Source organism: Cavia porcellus, unplaced genomic scaffold (assembly GCF_034190915.1).
Source record: "Cavia porcellus strain 051 isolate PalLab524CR breed Dunkin Hartley unplaced genomic scaffold, mCavPor4.1 scaffold_1, whole genome shotgun sequence".
Taxonomy (NCBI): domain Eukaryota; kingdom Metazoa; phylum Chordata; class Mammalia; order Rodentia; family Caviidae; genus Cavia; species Cavia porcellus.
Window position 1 is genome coordinate 17,568,721 of NW_026947484.1, and position 16,099 is coordinate 17,584,819.

Consider the following 16,099-nt stretch of genomic DNA (forward strand, 5'->3'; position numbering starts at 1 on the left):
AAGCTCTCCGGTGCATTTTTATCAGTTTGCTGGGGGCTGGCCAGCCAAGGAGCTCCGGCTGCCTGCTGTGACGCCTAAGCCGTAACAGCTGCATAAACTGGCCATGCCCCAGCCTGACCTATTTTGGAGACAGGTCAGACCAGAGCATGTGGGGATAAGAAAACAACCTTCCTCGCAGCCACTGGCCCCACTGTCAAGCTGCTTCAGCTAGAAAGATGGGGGCAAGAGCTCCTCAACCCCCAGGAGCCTTGGAAGCTGGGCCACTTTCTTTTCACTCTCAAATTGTATCCCAGTAACACCCATGGTGGCAGGTGAGGGTGCTGAATGGATCTTTTCCATCCAAGGGGGTTGAATAGACGGAAATAAAATAGAAAACTCCTTGAGATTTATCCTCTAGTTTAAAGAGGGTTATGTGGGAACATTTCCTTGAAATTTCTGAGCTCTAAACTTAAGGGAAAGAAAGTTAGGAAGAACTGCACAGTCAGGTGTGGAGCTCTGAGGGCATGTGAGTACCATGGCAGGCTGCAGAGGACGCTCCTGAGAAATTGGGGGAAAATGCACTGCTCTACACAGTGAAAGGGCTTCAGGAGTAAAAATGGACTTCGGGACCACTTTCCAAAAGCAACTTGTCAGTCTTTGACATGGGAAAAAAAGTGTGCAAATAAAAGTTAGATTCGAGGGCTTCTAAAAAAAAAGCCAAACTAAGAAAAAAACAATCATGACAAAGTAGGAGGAAAACTCATTAAGAAACAGCCTCTGACATCTCAGTGAACAGTTTTAGACTGCTATTATTTTTCATATGTATTAAATCAGTGAAACCCTCCACATTAAGTAGTTGTTTATAAACTTTTTTTTTTTTTGGTGTGGTGAAAATGCACTTTGTGTTGTGTGTGTGTGTGTGTGTGTGTGTGTGTGTGTGTGCACGCGCGCATGCATATTCGTGTGTGTGTGTGTGTGTGTGTGTGTACTGGTGGGGTTTGGTCTTCATTGTTGCTGCTAAGCCCTGAATTAAGCTTTTATCTGCCCTTGGGCAGAGCCCATATGCTAGTTTGTAGGCCAGGCACTTTCTGAGTGTTCAGAGATTTCCCCTGGCCCCAAGACTCTGGGTTTTGAAACTACATTTGTCATTTTCTCATAACATGCATCTTCTGTTTTGTTCCCACAGAACCCCGTGAAGTTAGTGTGATGTTTCCTATCTTCCAGATGTCAAAACTAAAGTGCAAAAGGTCACACCTGAAACATGTGAGGTCTCAACTCCAGAGCAAAACTGGCTATACAAGAACAGGCCACTTTTACTTTCTGTATTATGCTCTTCTATGGTACGAAAGGACATTGGAAAGTACTTTGGGGTGCATTTAAATTAGACAGGCAAGAAACACTCATTGCCCTAGTGACTCTAAAACTGGCCAGCTGAGGGTTCAGAGAGATGAAACCTATTACTTTTGTTATAATAAAATGAGTTGGACCAATTAATTTTCTTTAATGCAAGTTAAATTCAATTTGATATTGATGATAATTTAGATCCATGATCACATAGGCACACTCATGCACCCAATCTTTGGCTAATATTTTCTTATTCATGATAATATAGTTGAATACTAAAGTTTAAGATGTATGTTTAAAGGTGGGGATATAGTTCAGTGATAGAATATATATGTTGGGCCCTGAGTTTAATCCCAAACACCACAATAACTAAGTTAATTAATTAATTAAGTCTATGCTAGAATTTGCCAAAAAAAATAAAGATAAAATGGGTATCTGTAACTGTACTTTGTCTGTGTACCTGTAAAAATAATAAAATACAGACACAGACTTTCTGCTAAAAGTGCAAATGGCCATATTGGTATTTACTATGAAACTATCCAAGGAACAACACAAGCTTCGTGTTGCAGTATAAATTAACTTTTTAAACTATTCTACACCAACTTCTTATTGTACCCATCTGACATAAAAACAAATGCATTTAAATCTCCAATTGTTTCCAGAAATAGGCCAACTAGTCAATTATAAGAACTTTTGATAAAAATGAAAAAGACAAAAAAAAATCAATTATAAGAACTTTTAAAAGTCTACATTTAAATCATCATAAAACTACGCCTTTTGAGTTCTCAGTGTGATCTTGTAAATTGTTAAATGTTGAAAATCAGTGGTATTTTCTCCCCCTCAGTCCATTTCCATTAGCCCAGAACTGTCTCCTTTCCTTGCCCCAAAATATTTTAACCAGCTATTTTTTTTTTAAATGGAATCTGTTGGACTAGGATGAGTGGGGCTCTTAGAATCCAGAGTTGAAATTAATTTAGATGCAGTAACACTGCCTAGCGACAAGTACTTAAGAAAGTTCAATCAGAAAATTCTGGAATGGGTTTAAGGACATCAACAGAAAGCCCCTTTGATACTGCCTAGTATGAGATCTAGTCTGCTTTTTTGGAGAAGGCTATTTCTTAGTCACTGCAGTAGGAAAATGACATAAAACTTTAGAGGACTTTGATCAAGTTGCTTTACTCCAAGGAGGAGGTGTTTCACTTCGTTTTATTTAAAATCTTGCCAGCTAAATTTAAAATGCTACAAAATTTTTTTTTCTACATGCAATGTGCAAGGTGAAACAATTTCTCCAGAGTTTCCTCTTTAGGGAAAAAGCGTATCAAATCAAATTCTAAATTGCACACTGTTTTTTTTTTTTTTTTTTAATGAAAACGCACTTTCTTTTTAAAGGTGAGTGATTATTTCTAGAGCAGAAATCATCTGCTAGTTTTGTCTTAGTTTTTATCACAAAAAAAGGAAGGAAATGAGACCTTTAAAGAAAGAATGTATAAACCTATTCAACCATTCTCAGCAACTGCAGTTTGTGATTTTCCTGCTTTCTTTTGACAACAGTGAAGTTTCTAACTCATCTCATTTAAATATTTTGAAATATTAATGAACATCTTGATAACTGTGCATGTCCCAACTAGAAATTGGAAAATACATATCCTCTTTTGATTTCAGAGCATAATCTCAACACAAATCATTGGTATGTGTCTGAGAGGCTTCCTGAGAGGAAAGAAGTCCTCATTCCAAGCAAAATTCACAATACTACTGAGCTCAGCACTGGACCAACACTACAGGGCAGCAGGACTAGTGAACAGGAGATGAGTGTGAGTGGACCCGAAAAATATTTCCCAACAGGGCAAGGGACGGCCATGAGATGAGTCTGGTTCCACTTTTGTGTTGGGGAAGAAAAATGACAAAGTCTGAAATTCCCTTTCACTTTCTCTGCACTCTGCAGAAGTAACAGCTACCCAGGCTGAGGTAGCCAGTTTTGGGGTCAGCAATTTGGCCTTGGTACTAAGCTCAGACCCAGTTTTAAATTGGGATTTGCCATCACCCCAGCAGTGTGTAAACATAATACTCAAGGGTGAAAAGTTATCTTCCCACCCCACTCCGTGTATATAAAATATTCATGTACTTGTGAAATATGCAACAAAAAACTCTCTAAGCCTCCATCTGCACCCAGGACATGGGCCTATGGCAGATCCAAGCTGGTACTAACTTCTAGCATGATTATTTCAACAAGTACGCTGCACTGGTTGATATTAAACATTGTATTATTTTTGATATTAACATTTATGATATTAACCTACACTGCAATGGTTGATATTAAACATTTTATATTATTTTACAGAGCACTTAAAGATAGACCTATTATTCATTGAGGGATTGTAATAAAAATTATTGTAAAATATCCACCCATGCATCTGCACTGTATGTCAAGGCTCAGTTTATTCAAGAGTAAGCAAGAAAAAGTAAAAAATAAAATAAAATAAAATAAATTCTATGCAGTCATTTAATACTGAAAGGGGGATTTAAAAAAAAAATGATACACAGTCAGATTCATGATACATAGTTAAATACCCAAAGCCTGAATCTGGCATAAATTTTAGAACCTCAGAGTGATTTGTTGGAATTTGTAAATTAAGCACAGAGATGGTATTTCCAGAAGAGCCCTTGAAAGAATGTTTTGCTCTCATAAGAAACAAAAAACAATCCAAATATATTGAATTCTTAAACAAACAAACAAAAGTCTAATACTTCATCTAAAACTCAACAACCAAAATCATTCAAGGAAGTATTTTTCCTAGCATTCAACAACTGAGTATGAAATAGGGTTGTTTGGTTACCTCAAAGTAATCTAGAAAGTACAGTCCACAGGATAAACAAACCTTTACATGGTGCAGATGGACATAACTTAGTGCCAGCACAGTTGTTAGTGACCACTTTATAAGTAAATCCAAGGATGCACGCAGCCTACATGTAAATGAAACTCTATTCTCACATCATGGGGCAGTTAAAATGTATAGGACACTCAGACAGCCACCTGTAAACACAAAAATTATGAAAGCACACAGAGAGATAAGTGGTCCATGTAACTACAGCTTCCTGTGTATTTAAATCATTCCACCTAGTTTTATGCCAAAATCTGACCTCTTTTCTCTACATCATTCCAGCGTGGAAGGCACCTAATGAGATTTCTATATTTAGAAATTTAGTCAAGGGCCAATAATAGCACCCATCTCCCCCCTTCCATAAAACTGAGAATCAATTTGATGATAAAGTCACCACTTTAGCCTCAGTTCTAAACAAGAAATCACCATAGGATAATTAAAAACACCCCATGAGTTTTCTCTGCCAGCCAACATGTAACTGGTTTCAGTTCCCATTTCTTAGAGAGAATTTGGTCAATTCCTCCTTAGAGGTTTCAGAGGAAAAGGAGGATTTTCTGCGACAGATAAATTGAAATGATCCCGCTTTGATCTCTGCGGTTAAGAATCCCTCACAATAGAAGATCGCTACTGAGAGGTCCTGCTCACCGCCTTTTACTGTGGAACAATGGTATCAACAAACAGCTACTTAATCAATATTTGGCCAGAGTCGCTGAAAACTTCCTTTTCAGATTTTAATTCCTAGTTGTAAAACAACCCCTGAGCAGCCCGTGAGATAAGGCATTAAACTGACTGCTTAATTGCCTTTTAGTGCCTTGTTGGTTATGTATGTACATTCTTAATGGTTCCTTAATCTTTATTTACCCGCGTAAGTAAGTTACCTGTCAGAGAGTCCCACCAACCTTCCTGATCCCAGTTGAAACCAAACTCTCTCCAACCATCATAGATGCTGCTGAGCATTTGATTTTCATCAGCCATCACGTAAACTTTGAATCGCATGGTTAGGAAGGATATTTGCTTTGCGCTGAAAATGGACATGTCTGTGCACAAGCTCCTGTGCACGTGACGGATTTCGCCATATTCCACTGGCCTGAACCGAGGGGCGCTCACTGGTTCCGCTTCCCCGCCCGGGTGGCTTTTATTGCTCAGCCCTGGGGACTCTTAAATGACCCTTCGGTAATTATTACGCACTTGAAGTCTCTACCTCCCCGTTCTGGGGCTATCAACAATCACATCAAACTCCAAAATAAACATACGATTTCAAGCATTAATTAGAAAATCTGCATGTTTTCAATAAGGCTAGAAAGTAAGGGTACAGCGGTCAACCAAGTCAAACAAACAAGCCAAAACGAAAAATGCTACCAACCCAGTCCAACCCTGGTGCTTCTCTTCACACTGCTGCAGCCGAGAAATCGCTATGGCTACCTGGACCGACAGAAACATAGCATGGTCCGCTGACTTAATTCAAGTTCTGCTATCTCCAATGTCTCCCCCCCCCCCCAAATGGGAGATACGTCCTTGTTGAGTATTTTAAGGGCAATGGAAACATGAAATAACGTCCTGTTGAATAGAGACGATGTTCAGGTCAAATTCCTGATCCTAACAAGTGGATCTGCAGAGTGGTCGGGCTGTGGCTCCTTTAATAAAGTTCCGATGCCACTGATACATGATCCACATTCCATTGTTTTCATCTATGGGAAAGTTCGTCCTCCGCTGTGCTGGACCCCAAATTTAAGCAAAAATCCGCCTCCCTCCTCACTACTTTGGGGAAACAAATGGACTTTCTTTCCCTCAGTGACAGCGCTCGGTGATAAAAACGCTCTTTTCACCCATCCACTGGAAAGGAAATATTCGAAGGACTCCAAAACTTCGTTTATTTGCGGGTTTATATTTTTAAAGAAATCTGGTTAATTTCAGAAACGTTCACAAGCTCACAACCAAAATAGGCCCAAAGCAAAAGTTTTGTGATTTTGACTTTCACAAACTACCTAAATAAGTAAATAAATCAAACCCCTCTCCAGCAATGTGCGGCTGCAAGGGGAAAGATAGGAACGAGATACAACCCTGGAGCAGCCCGAACTGGAGCCTCTCAGTTTAACCTTTGAAACTCTTGCAAACCTCCCACGCTCACTGGGGATTTTTTAAAGGGAGGAGGCTCCTAGGAAAGTGTATCTCAGGCGCAATCAAAACATCGGTCCGGCAATCTGGCCTCTCTCCCCTCGTACACCCGAGCTGCCACTTCAAAGCCGCTACAACAAGTCAGTAATTGTAACGATGCATCTAAACATTTAAGCGAGAGCCTTGCAGACGCGTGTCCATTTACAGTCCTCATCTGTCCGGTAATTCTATTACAGCGCGAAGCAAAAATATTGCCCAAAACTTGCAAACAGGAAAAGCGTCACGGGGGAGGGGGGAAAGGGAGGAGGAGCAGGAGGAGGAGGAGGAGGAGGAGATGATGAAGGAGCAGTTTCTATTGATTAGTCACTGCTTTTGTGTTAAAGGCTTTCTTTAAAATAAGAAAAAATGGGGGAGGAGGCTGCAGAAATTTCACTAATGTGAGCCTCGGGCAAGGGAGAAAAAAAAAAGAGGAGGAGGAGGGGAAGGCGGGCTGTGTCTAGATGAAAGTGAGGAGGACATAAAGGGGGCAATTGAGTCGGCTGCAGCCCGGCGAGCTAAGCTGCGGGCCGGCCGGAGCGCAGGGGAGGGGCGCGCGGCGCGGCGCTTTGGCGCAGGGCGCAGCAGCGGGGGCCCGGCCCATTGTGGCGGCGCCCGCGGGCCGCTCGGCCGCGCCAAGGGAGGAACAGAGGCGCCCATTGAGCAGGCACTGCCCGAAGCCTCCGTGCCCGGCCGGGGCTTGGCTCCTCCGGGTGCTGCCGTTGCGATCTCCGTGCGGGCCGGGGGCAGGAGTAGGAGGGGCTGGGGGTTCCAGGGGAGCCCCACCCGCTGCTCTCACCGGGGGAACCCAGAAGGGCGCAGGCGCCGCCCCGCACCTGGTCCTCTGCAGCAAGCTGCGCCGCTCTCGGATTGGGCGAGGGAAAAGGGAAACTTGGGAAGGCAAAAGGAGTTGGCCAGGGAAAGGGGTAGGAGCCCCGAGAGGACGAGGATGGTCTGGTCTCCCGCGGGCCGCCGCCTTCCCTGTGTCCTGGCGCCTGCAAGTGGACCTCGGGCCACCGATGTCCCCTCGAAGCCAGCCTCAGCACACCCACCGCTGCGACATCCACGCGGCGGTGTGCAGACACCCACAGTCCTCTTCCGGCCACTTCGCCCTCCCCCTCCGCCGGGGAGCCGGGAGCCCCTTCTCAGCATTCACTCTATTTACAAGCGAGCCTAGCGGGGCAGCCAGAAATTTTTGATGCCCAAACAACAGAGGCAAGTTTTTGAGGTTTCTAAACTTCATAGCACATCTCTGCCCGTCCTTTCTCTGGGCCCCTCTGGCGCTCCAGGGCTCATCCGGAAAAAGAGCTGGAGGCACTGGGAAGACTGACTCTGCATCTTCCTTGACAACCCGAAATTAAATTAGGCTTCAGCCTCTGAGGGGTGTGTGTGTGTGTGTGTGTGTGTGTGTGTGTGTGTGTACAAAGGCACAGCCCCCACTGGGGAGAATACTCGGATTTTAAAATGGTAGCAATTGCCCGTGAGTGGCAGCCGGCCCAGCTAGCCGGCCCAAAAGACTAGAAACATTTTGTAGGTGAAATGGCCACTTTTTCCACGCTGAAGAGTCCATAAAACTTCCTGGCGCAGCAGCTATTGGGGCTCATTGAATAATTCATCCCTCATTGCAAGCCCATAATGTCTATTCTGGGTCCTTTGTGGGGCTGTTTTCTCTTCCTTTCTCCTTGAATTATAAAAAGGTTGCCTTCCTTTGTTCACATCAAGCTGCTCCGAGCTGGAGCTTTGTCTGGTCCAAGCTAAAGTGTGAGTTTCAATGGACTCTCCAGGCTTTGTCTCCCAAGTTCATCTCCAAGTGTAGATTGTGTAGAGAAGGCCTTCTTTGTAAAAGCTGGAAAAGTTGTACAAATGTTTGACCAGCTCATTTGGGACGTTTTGTCTCCTGGGCCTCGCTTGCCTATGCTGTGAGGGCGCCGCTGGAGCTGACCGCCTGCGCCTCCAGCAACAAGTAGCAAAGCCAGGGGCCCGGAAGCTTCTCTAACCCAGATCGCCTCTCTGCACAGCCTCAGAAAGACTGTTCAGTTTGGGGTAGTCCGACTCCTCGGCTTCTCACTTTCCTCCCACCCTAGTGCCTCAGAGCTCTGGCTCAGGCTAGGGTAAAAGTAGAGGCATCTTCTCAGAGACCAGGGCAGAAAATACCCAGCCAATGAAGACGGACTTAGACTCAGCCCTTGGGAGTCCCCTGCTAACAAGAGAGGAAAAGAACCGTGCATGCTATCACCCTGCCGGACCTGCTATGGTCTGGGCTGGCTTTTGTTTCTGCATTTTTTTCAATTTCGTATTTTTATTCCAAGTAGCAGGTATTGAACCTAGGGGTTCATGTGTGCTAAGCAAGCACCTCACCACTGAGCTAGATCCTCAGCCCTGGGGTATCTTTTCTTGGTTGTCTGAATGCCCTCAGAGTGTACACTCTTCTGTTGATCTCCTAACCCGGACTTGTAACATTCACACCCGAAGCTGTGGAGGCCAGCAGCTGCTCTGGAGTACAATAATGAAGGTAAAGGAAGCAACCAACTTGGGCTTAAGTCTCGCCCGCCCCGTTGCAGTCCTGGTGGAACACACAGCCCACTGGTCACAGTAGGTGGGTGACTCATCCAAGCCTGCCCCTCTGGAACAACTTCCCAACTCAACTCAGCCCAAAGAAGTGCCAGGCCAGTCTCCAGGTAAACGCAGGGCACAGGGTCCGGGTCCCTGCTGACCATCTGAAAAGATGCGACTATCAACTATCACGAGGCTAAAGACACTGAGACCAAACTTCCCTTCCTGCTGCAGCAATGTTCTTTCCTAGTTCACCTCTCAAAACATCAGCGCCCGCCTGTTCTCTCTCTGTCTCTGTCTCTGTCTCTCTCTGTCTCTCTCTCTGTCTCTCTCTCTCTCTCTCTCTCTCTCTATCTATCTCTCTTCAAAGATGATTCTAAGCACAGGTAAAGGGGAAGCTGGCTGCAATTCTTGCTTCCCTGGGGGAGATTTCCTCCTGGTGTTGACAGGCCACAGCCAACATGGAGTGGGTGGTCTTCACCCCTGAGAGACAAGGGGTACCAGTGCTAAGGACCCAAGAAAACAGATCCCTTGACTTGTGATTCCCAGATACATGCAAGTTAAATGCCCTCACACGTGAAAACCAATTTAAAAACAAATCAAAAACAGTCACCTTACACACACACATAGACACACGCATGCATGTATGAAAAACCAAACATAAGGCAGATGTGGGCAACCTCAGGTGTCTCTCTCTCTCTCTCTCTCTCTCTCTTTCTCCTTCCCTTTCTCAGAAATTCTGGCTTTACTTGAGAGTACAAAAGCTACTTCAGGCTCAGGAACTCTAAATATTCTGTCTCCCTAATCTATACCCCAATCCCTCAAAAGACCATTTACACACACACACACACACACACACACACACACACACACACACAGATTCTCAGCACCTTACAGCGCAATTAGCAGTCCTAGACACAAGTGGTACGGAGAAAGATTTACAAAATTTTAAAATTAGAATAGAGAAGATGTTTGTTTAAATAGCGTCTCTCTGGTCTCTGGCTCGCAAAGCCCAACCCAAGCGCGCCGCTCACCTCGCTCGCTCAGGATGCCGTCGATGCTGTGTTTGGCCTTCTTCTCGCTCTCCTCCGCCTCCTTCCTCTCCAGGTCCGTCTCTTCGTCTTCGCCCTTCCCGAATTTACTCCTGAGGATGCGGCTGATGGAACTCACTGGGGACAAGAGGAGAAAGAGCGCGCACCCGACTGAGCCCCACACCTCCAGCCACGGCTTTGGCTTTCGGACCCCGGCCCCGCCTGTCCTCCCGCTCAACCCCCCAGTGCCCTTTTCTGGCCTTCTAGGTACAGAAAGCCTGAAAGCACCTCCAAATCAGAACTAGAAATGCTATCACTGTTTCTGTGGTCCTGGCAGGAAGCGGGTGCTTCCTCACTCCGCACCCCAGGCGGGGCTCCAGGGCCCCGACCTGGAGAGTTCTTCCTCCAGCCAGCCCTGCACTCCCCACCTGAAGACTCCTCCCCACCTGAAGACACTGGGCCCCGCGATTCCGGCTAAGCGACAGGACCTGGCCCCTCCAAATCAACTTTTGGAGGCTGTAAACAGGACTTAAATTTCAACTGCAGAATCGTTTCCTATTGTAAAAATCAAAAGAAAAAGCACTCTTCCCTCATTTATTTTTTCCAGATTCCAGTATAGTAAACAAATCCATGCTCTGAAATATATCGTTCTCGCAGAGGGGGAAAAGGGAGTTTTCCTTTTAATTAAAAACAAACTCTGCCACGCACCCTCGCACTGGCCCTGTGCTGATCCTTCTCCCTCTGCCTCCCCCAGTCTTCTGGGGCTCCCAAAAGCTTCTGAGGACTCTCAGGGAAAATCGGGGTGACCTGCACTCCCTGCCCTCCTTCAGCACGTGGCAAGGTCTCAGCCAGCTTGGTTACCAAAACATTTGTTTCTCTTTAAAAGGGGAATGAGTATTAATAAACACTTGGCCCCCCTTCCTCCAGATGGAGAGTCTCTTTGGGGAGCCCTAGGTGGCAGTCTCTCAGACCTTCCTCCCCTGGGATGAACACCTCACACTGAGGTCTACAGACCCCCAGAAACCTCTGGTTTGTGAATGTTCCAGGCCCTTGGAGAGGTGGCCTCCATAATTGGGGTGATCGGGGCTGGGAAGACCCCCCTTGGGTAACAGTGGCTGACTGATGGTTCCACCTCTGGGAGAAGCTGATGGGCTTCGTACCTGAGGGCACGGTGTTTCGATCGCAGACTGCATCCTTGAGTAATTTGTCTCTGATTTCCCAGCTGAACATGCCCGGGTTCTCTCTTTTGTATTCCTCAATTTTCTTCTCCACATCAGGTGTTGTTACCTGCTTTAAGAGAACAGGCGGGCCGGCGCTGGTACCGGGTACTCTGGGCCAGGCACCATGGTCCCACTGCCTTTGGTCTTGTCCGGAAGGTCCAGGCTGCATAGCCTGGGAAGCATGCCCGCCCCCCTTTCTTAGCCAAACAACCGCAACTTTCTGAGGCCGGAAGGAGGTGATCCACTCCAAAGCAGCCCCGGGACCCTCCACCTGCCTAGATAAGTTCAGACAACCCGGTTAAATACAGAATGAGAACATCTAGGGGCGGAGGCTGTGCGTTGCTGATCCGGGGAAATAAAGGCAAGTCCTTACACTGAAGCAACACGAAAATGAAACTAAAAAAGGAAATGCTTCAAAGAGGGCTGCAAAAATCAAATTAGGCAACTTGTGCCGTGCCAAAGGGCAAGAAGATCATAGCTACGGAGAAGAATGGATGTACATGCAAAAGTTTCAGTGCCTGTTTTTTGTTTGTTTTAAATTACAGTGGAAAGCAAGTATGTATAAGATGAGACACTGGCTCTTCACCTCAACCCCACTCAAATAAAAAGTGTTTGCAAAGATTCTTAGGTGAACAAGGGGTTCAGGACAGAACAGAGAGGACCAGACACAGAAGTCTCCACAGTGCTCTAACCCTCTTGATTTTGTCCCACGGAAGCTGCAAAGTCAGACTGGCTTCCCCTCAAAGCAGAAGCAAAGACAGGCCCTGTGCGAGCCTCTCCCCTAAGAAGCACCAAAATACTCCGGGGGTAGCACCGAACTGCAATTTTAAAAACTGAGAGTACTCAGGCTTATTCCAAAGAAAACTAATTGCCCTGGCTTTTGGCTCTTAGAAACCAATTTACACAGAAGGGAACGGAGGTTGGGGGAGAAACAGTTTAAAAAAAAAAAAAAAAGACTGCTTAGATTCCTTTGGGAAAGGACAGCACACACAGTGGGTGGGGCTGGGGAGTGAACTGAGCAAGAAAGGTAACAGGTAGGAGCCCACAGGCTTACAGCTCGGGGAGTTCAGTATTTATTATAGTAACTTGATGAGAAAGAAACCCAGAGTTCCCAGACATTTAAAAAAATGTTATTTTTCCTTTGCAAAAGAAGCTGGAGATTTCCCATAGTTCCTCAAGGAGCATCAGCCTCAGGCAGAGCTGATTCCACTGTCCAAAACGCACACACACACACACACACACACACACACACACACACGCGCACAGGCGTTCTCACGGACTTGGAGAGCAGCTCCTCGGAAGCCCGGATAGCACCCCTTGCTCCCAGCCCTTCTTTCCTCCCCCATCTGGCGACTGCAGGCCAGCAGGCGGCAGGGCCAAGGACAGCGCTCACCTTGGGCTTGCTGCCGCCAATGGCCCCAGGACGGATGGAGCCCGTCTCCTGGTACCTGCACAGGATCTTAGAGACGCAGCCGTGGGACACGCGCAGCTGGCGTGAGATGACGCAGGGCCGGATGCCGTGGTGGGCCATCTCCACGATCTTGTGGCGGATGTGGTTGGGCAGCGGCCTGCCGTTGATAAAGACCCCACCAAGCTGGTTGACCCGGCCCTGGCCAAGTGGAGTAGAAACTGGCAGAGAAGGCGACAAAAAGAAAGAAGCAAAGGGAGAGTCACTTGGGGGAACAGAAAGCACGGTGAGGAAGAACCTACCTCACCTCGAAGGGCTTTCTTCCCTCCATCCCGCACGTGACAGCTGAAACTCTCCACTTCCAGCCTCTGGCCCCAGACCCGCTTTCAGTCTCATTTGTTCAAATCATTAAGGACTCAGGGGCAGATCATCTAGGGTAATGAGAGGAACTGGGGCAAGGTAACTCGCTCCAGAACTGTCCTTCTCGTGGGTCCGCGAGGGCAGGCAAGCCAGAGGAAGACCTCGGGGTCCCTGCAGAGTCTGCCTCGCCGTAAAAACAGGAGCTGCCACCAAATCGGACCCACGGGGCTGCCCCAGGGGTCTTGGGTGAGCTGACAGTCCTGGGGGTTCTGTCTTGGCTTTTGCAGAACTCAAGAGAGAGAAAGAGAGAATCCCAAAAGGCAGTATAGGAGACAGCGCCTGTCACCTGTTACACCTCTAGACAGAGGCTACCAGAGGTCAACCCATTCCCCATTGGGGCCGCCAGAATCCCTCCTTAGCGCCCAGTGTCGGCAGATTGTTTGGTAGGGTCCAGTTAGCACGGCTTCCTACATCCCAGGGGTTCCCAGAGTCTCTAGGGAAACCCGAAGGGAGATTTTCAAACAAATAACAGGGACTTCGAGATTGAGGTGAATGGAACTATAATCGATAGTAATAATAATTAATAATTCAATTTAAGTTAACACGCGCTGCGTCAGCCACCATCAGGAAATTCTCCCCAAAGAAACAAGAATTTCGCACTCTGAGCCGCAGCCGCCACAATTCGAAGATGGCTTTGCGTGCGGCAAAGTTGCTTCGGGCCTCCGAAGCGGGTCGCCCCCACTCCCACCGCCTGTCTCCAGCGCTGCGGGGCACAGCGCACCCGGCCCGGGCAGGCCTGGCCTCCGCTCCGCGTGCAGACGGAGACTCCAGCCGGGCCTGGCCCAGCCCTGGCTCCTCGGGGCGGGAGCTGCCGGGGGACCGGGCTCCCCGGACGCCGAGTCCAGGCCGGGCCCCGGGCGCGGCCCTGCTTACCTTCCAGCGGGAAGCCGCTGCGCGGGTAGTTCTGCCCCGGGCCCGGCCGCATCATCCTGGGCACTGCGCCGGCCAGCGTGGTCATCCTGGGGGCGGCTTCGCTCGGAAATTATATCCAGGTGCGGGCGACAGGGACGGGCGCGAGCGGCGTGGCGGGGACTCCGGAGGCTCCGGGGCGCGGGGAGCTCCTCCCCGAAAGGCGGCGGGGAGAGGGTGGACGCGGGGAGGCGGGCGGCGAGCGCCTGTCCGCCGGGGCCGGAGACCGGGCCGGGGCCGGCTGCCGGGGAGCTCCGAGGCCGGGACCCCCAACCCAGGGCGCAAAAGTTGGGCGCGATTCCGGGCGGGCCGCCCCGCGGCCGGGGGCGCTGGAAGGGGGCTCGGGGCGCCGCGGCCGGCGGGGAGGGGGCGCGGCTGGAGCGCGGCGAGTCTCCTCCCGTCGTGACACCGAGTGCGGGGATCCCGGCTGGGGAGCATTTATTAGTTCTTTCACCCAAAGCTGGGTCAGGAGCCCTGAGCTGCGATTGGCCGACGGGGAGACCGTCCCGGGTGGCGGAGACACGCGCTGATTGGGCGACAGCGGCCACTTTCTCTTCCCATCCCTGACAGCGCCCAGGCCTCCCCGGCCCCGACGGGACCCGCGTGCGCCCCTTCCCGAGAGAGCGCCACGCGGGTGACCGGAGCGCGGAGGGTGCAGAGGCGGCTCGGGCTCTGCCAGGCACTCTCTGGGCCGCGTCTCTGCTCGCCCTCCTTGGCTTGCTAGTCTGTCTCTCTGTGAGTCTCTCTGTGTTTGCGGTTCTCTCTCAGGCTTCTCAATCTGTCCCTAGGGATCCCCTTTCACCTGCGGGGCTCTCTCGGGGTTTACTACCTGCAGGGAGCGCCGTCCTTCTAAGAAAGCATCGGGACCCCCAGAGAAGTATGCTCCCCCCCCCACCCCGCGCCTTTCTGCGCAGTACCCCTAAGCCTGGGCTTGTTAGGGGATCCTCCCAGCGGGGTTCCTCCCAGGGAGAGTGTGGGGGGTGTCCCTGTAATGTTCTTTTGTCTTCTTAATCTAGGGGTGGGGGCGAGTGACGTTCTTGAGGCCCAGGCAGCCAGCCGCTAAACTATGGGATTGTTAGTTGAGGAGAGGATCTCATTTTCTTGATTTAAAAACTACTCCGAGAAGCTGGGATTCTAAATCTCCATGTGGAGGTCCCTGACGCAGAGATGCATCTATATGTTAAAGTTTGCCCGGCTGCGGCGTTTGTTCTCAGGAATTTATTATGGCATTCAGACTAAACTGCTGGAAAAATAAAAGGAGTGAAGTCTTGGCTAGGAGCTGAAGTGTCCCCAGCAGGATATGACGCCAGGAGTGTTGTAAAGACTGTCTGTCCTTAGAGAAGGTACCATTGTGCATAGCCCTTTATTTATAACTTGGTAAGTGCCAGCGAACTCGCCTCCTTTACACCCCCGAGTGCCAGCCCCGCGTTCTGCACTGGGCTTTATTCGCTCAAGTCTATTCAATGACTGTCACTCCGGGGCCTCGAGGTATTCAGGGCCTTAATCAATCAAAAGGATGAGAATCGGGCAGGTTTTTCCCTTTGAAATAAAGGAAACAATGACTTCTGAGCTTCAAGTTCCCCCTTTTCCTTTTACGATTTTTTGAATTTTTCCTGCCCTGGAGTTCTCCACTGCTCTCTCCCTCTCTCTCTCTGTCCCCTCTCCCTTTCCTTTGACAGTTTTGATGTGAACTCAGGCCCCCAACCCTACTTGCCCACCCCCTCATTAAAGCAAACTCCGAAGGCTAGAGGGGGAGGGCATAAAGTATAGCTGTTCAGCAGTCCCCAAGTCAGCCTTTAGGAAAAAACAAAACAACAACAAAAACACTCCCGGGGGAGAAAACAGACAAGCTTTCTCCTAGGCCTGATGCCAAAAGGCTTAGTAGACCCCGAGAGCAGCTGAGACAGGCCCGTGGGGATTCTAGGAAACCCCTTCCCCATCCATCCATCCACCCGGGAAGAGCATGTGCATTCAGAGTATGGGGAAGCTGTTTGGAACAGAGCCCTGCTTAACCTAGTTTCACATCAAATGATTCAATTTGTCAGGGGAGAAACATTCTCACTTCCTTTTTGAGGGCAGAGTGAAAGTCAGCCACCAAGGTCTCTCTCTGTCCTTGTTTCCTAGGCCACTTCTCATGAACAGTATCCAAGGAGATAGACCTTTTCCAAGTTTTCTACCTCCAAAAGACTGAGAGGGAGGTAAAAG

At 48.7% G+C, this 16,099-nt stretch overlaps 1 protein-coding gene across 3 annotated transcripts in view; it reads right to left on the bottom strand.

Annotated features, from left to right (window-relative positions):
* The window catches only part of Pax3 (paired box 3), an 89,933-nt gene extending 75,721 nt beyond the window's left edge, over positions 1-14,212 (bottom strand). For 2 of the 3 annotated variants that reach the window (XM_063245816.1, XM_003463989.2), the window contains exons 1-4: positions 13,859-14,212; positions 12,551-12,786; positions 11,098-11,227; positions 9,941-10,075 (exon numbers count right to left, since the gene is read on the bottom strand). In XM_063245816.1, coding sequence (XP_063101886.1) covers positions 9,941-10,075; positions 11,098-11,227; positions 12,551-12,786; positions 13,859-13,943 — 586 coding nt within the window. In that variant the 5' untranslated portion in view covers positions 13,944-14,212. The remainder of the gene's footprint in view (positions 1-9,940; positions 10,076-11,097; positions 11,228-12,550; positions 12,787-13,858) is intronic. The other variant, XM_005001033.2, reaches the window with a different exon arrangement.
* Between the last annotated feature and the right edge of the window lie 1,887 nt (positions 14,213-16,099).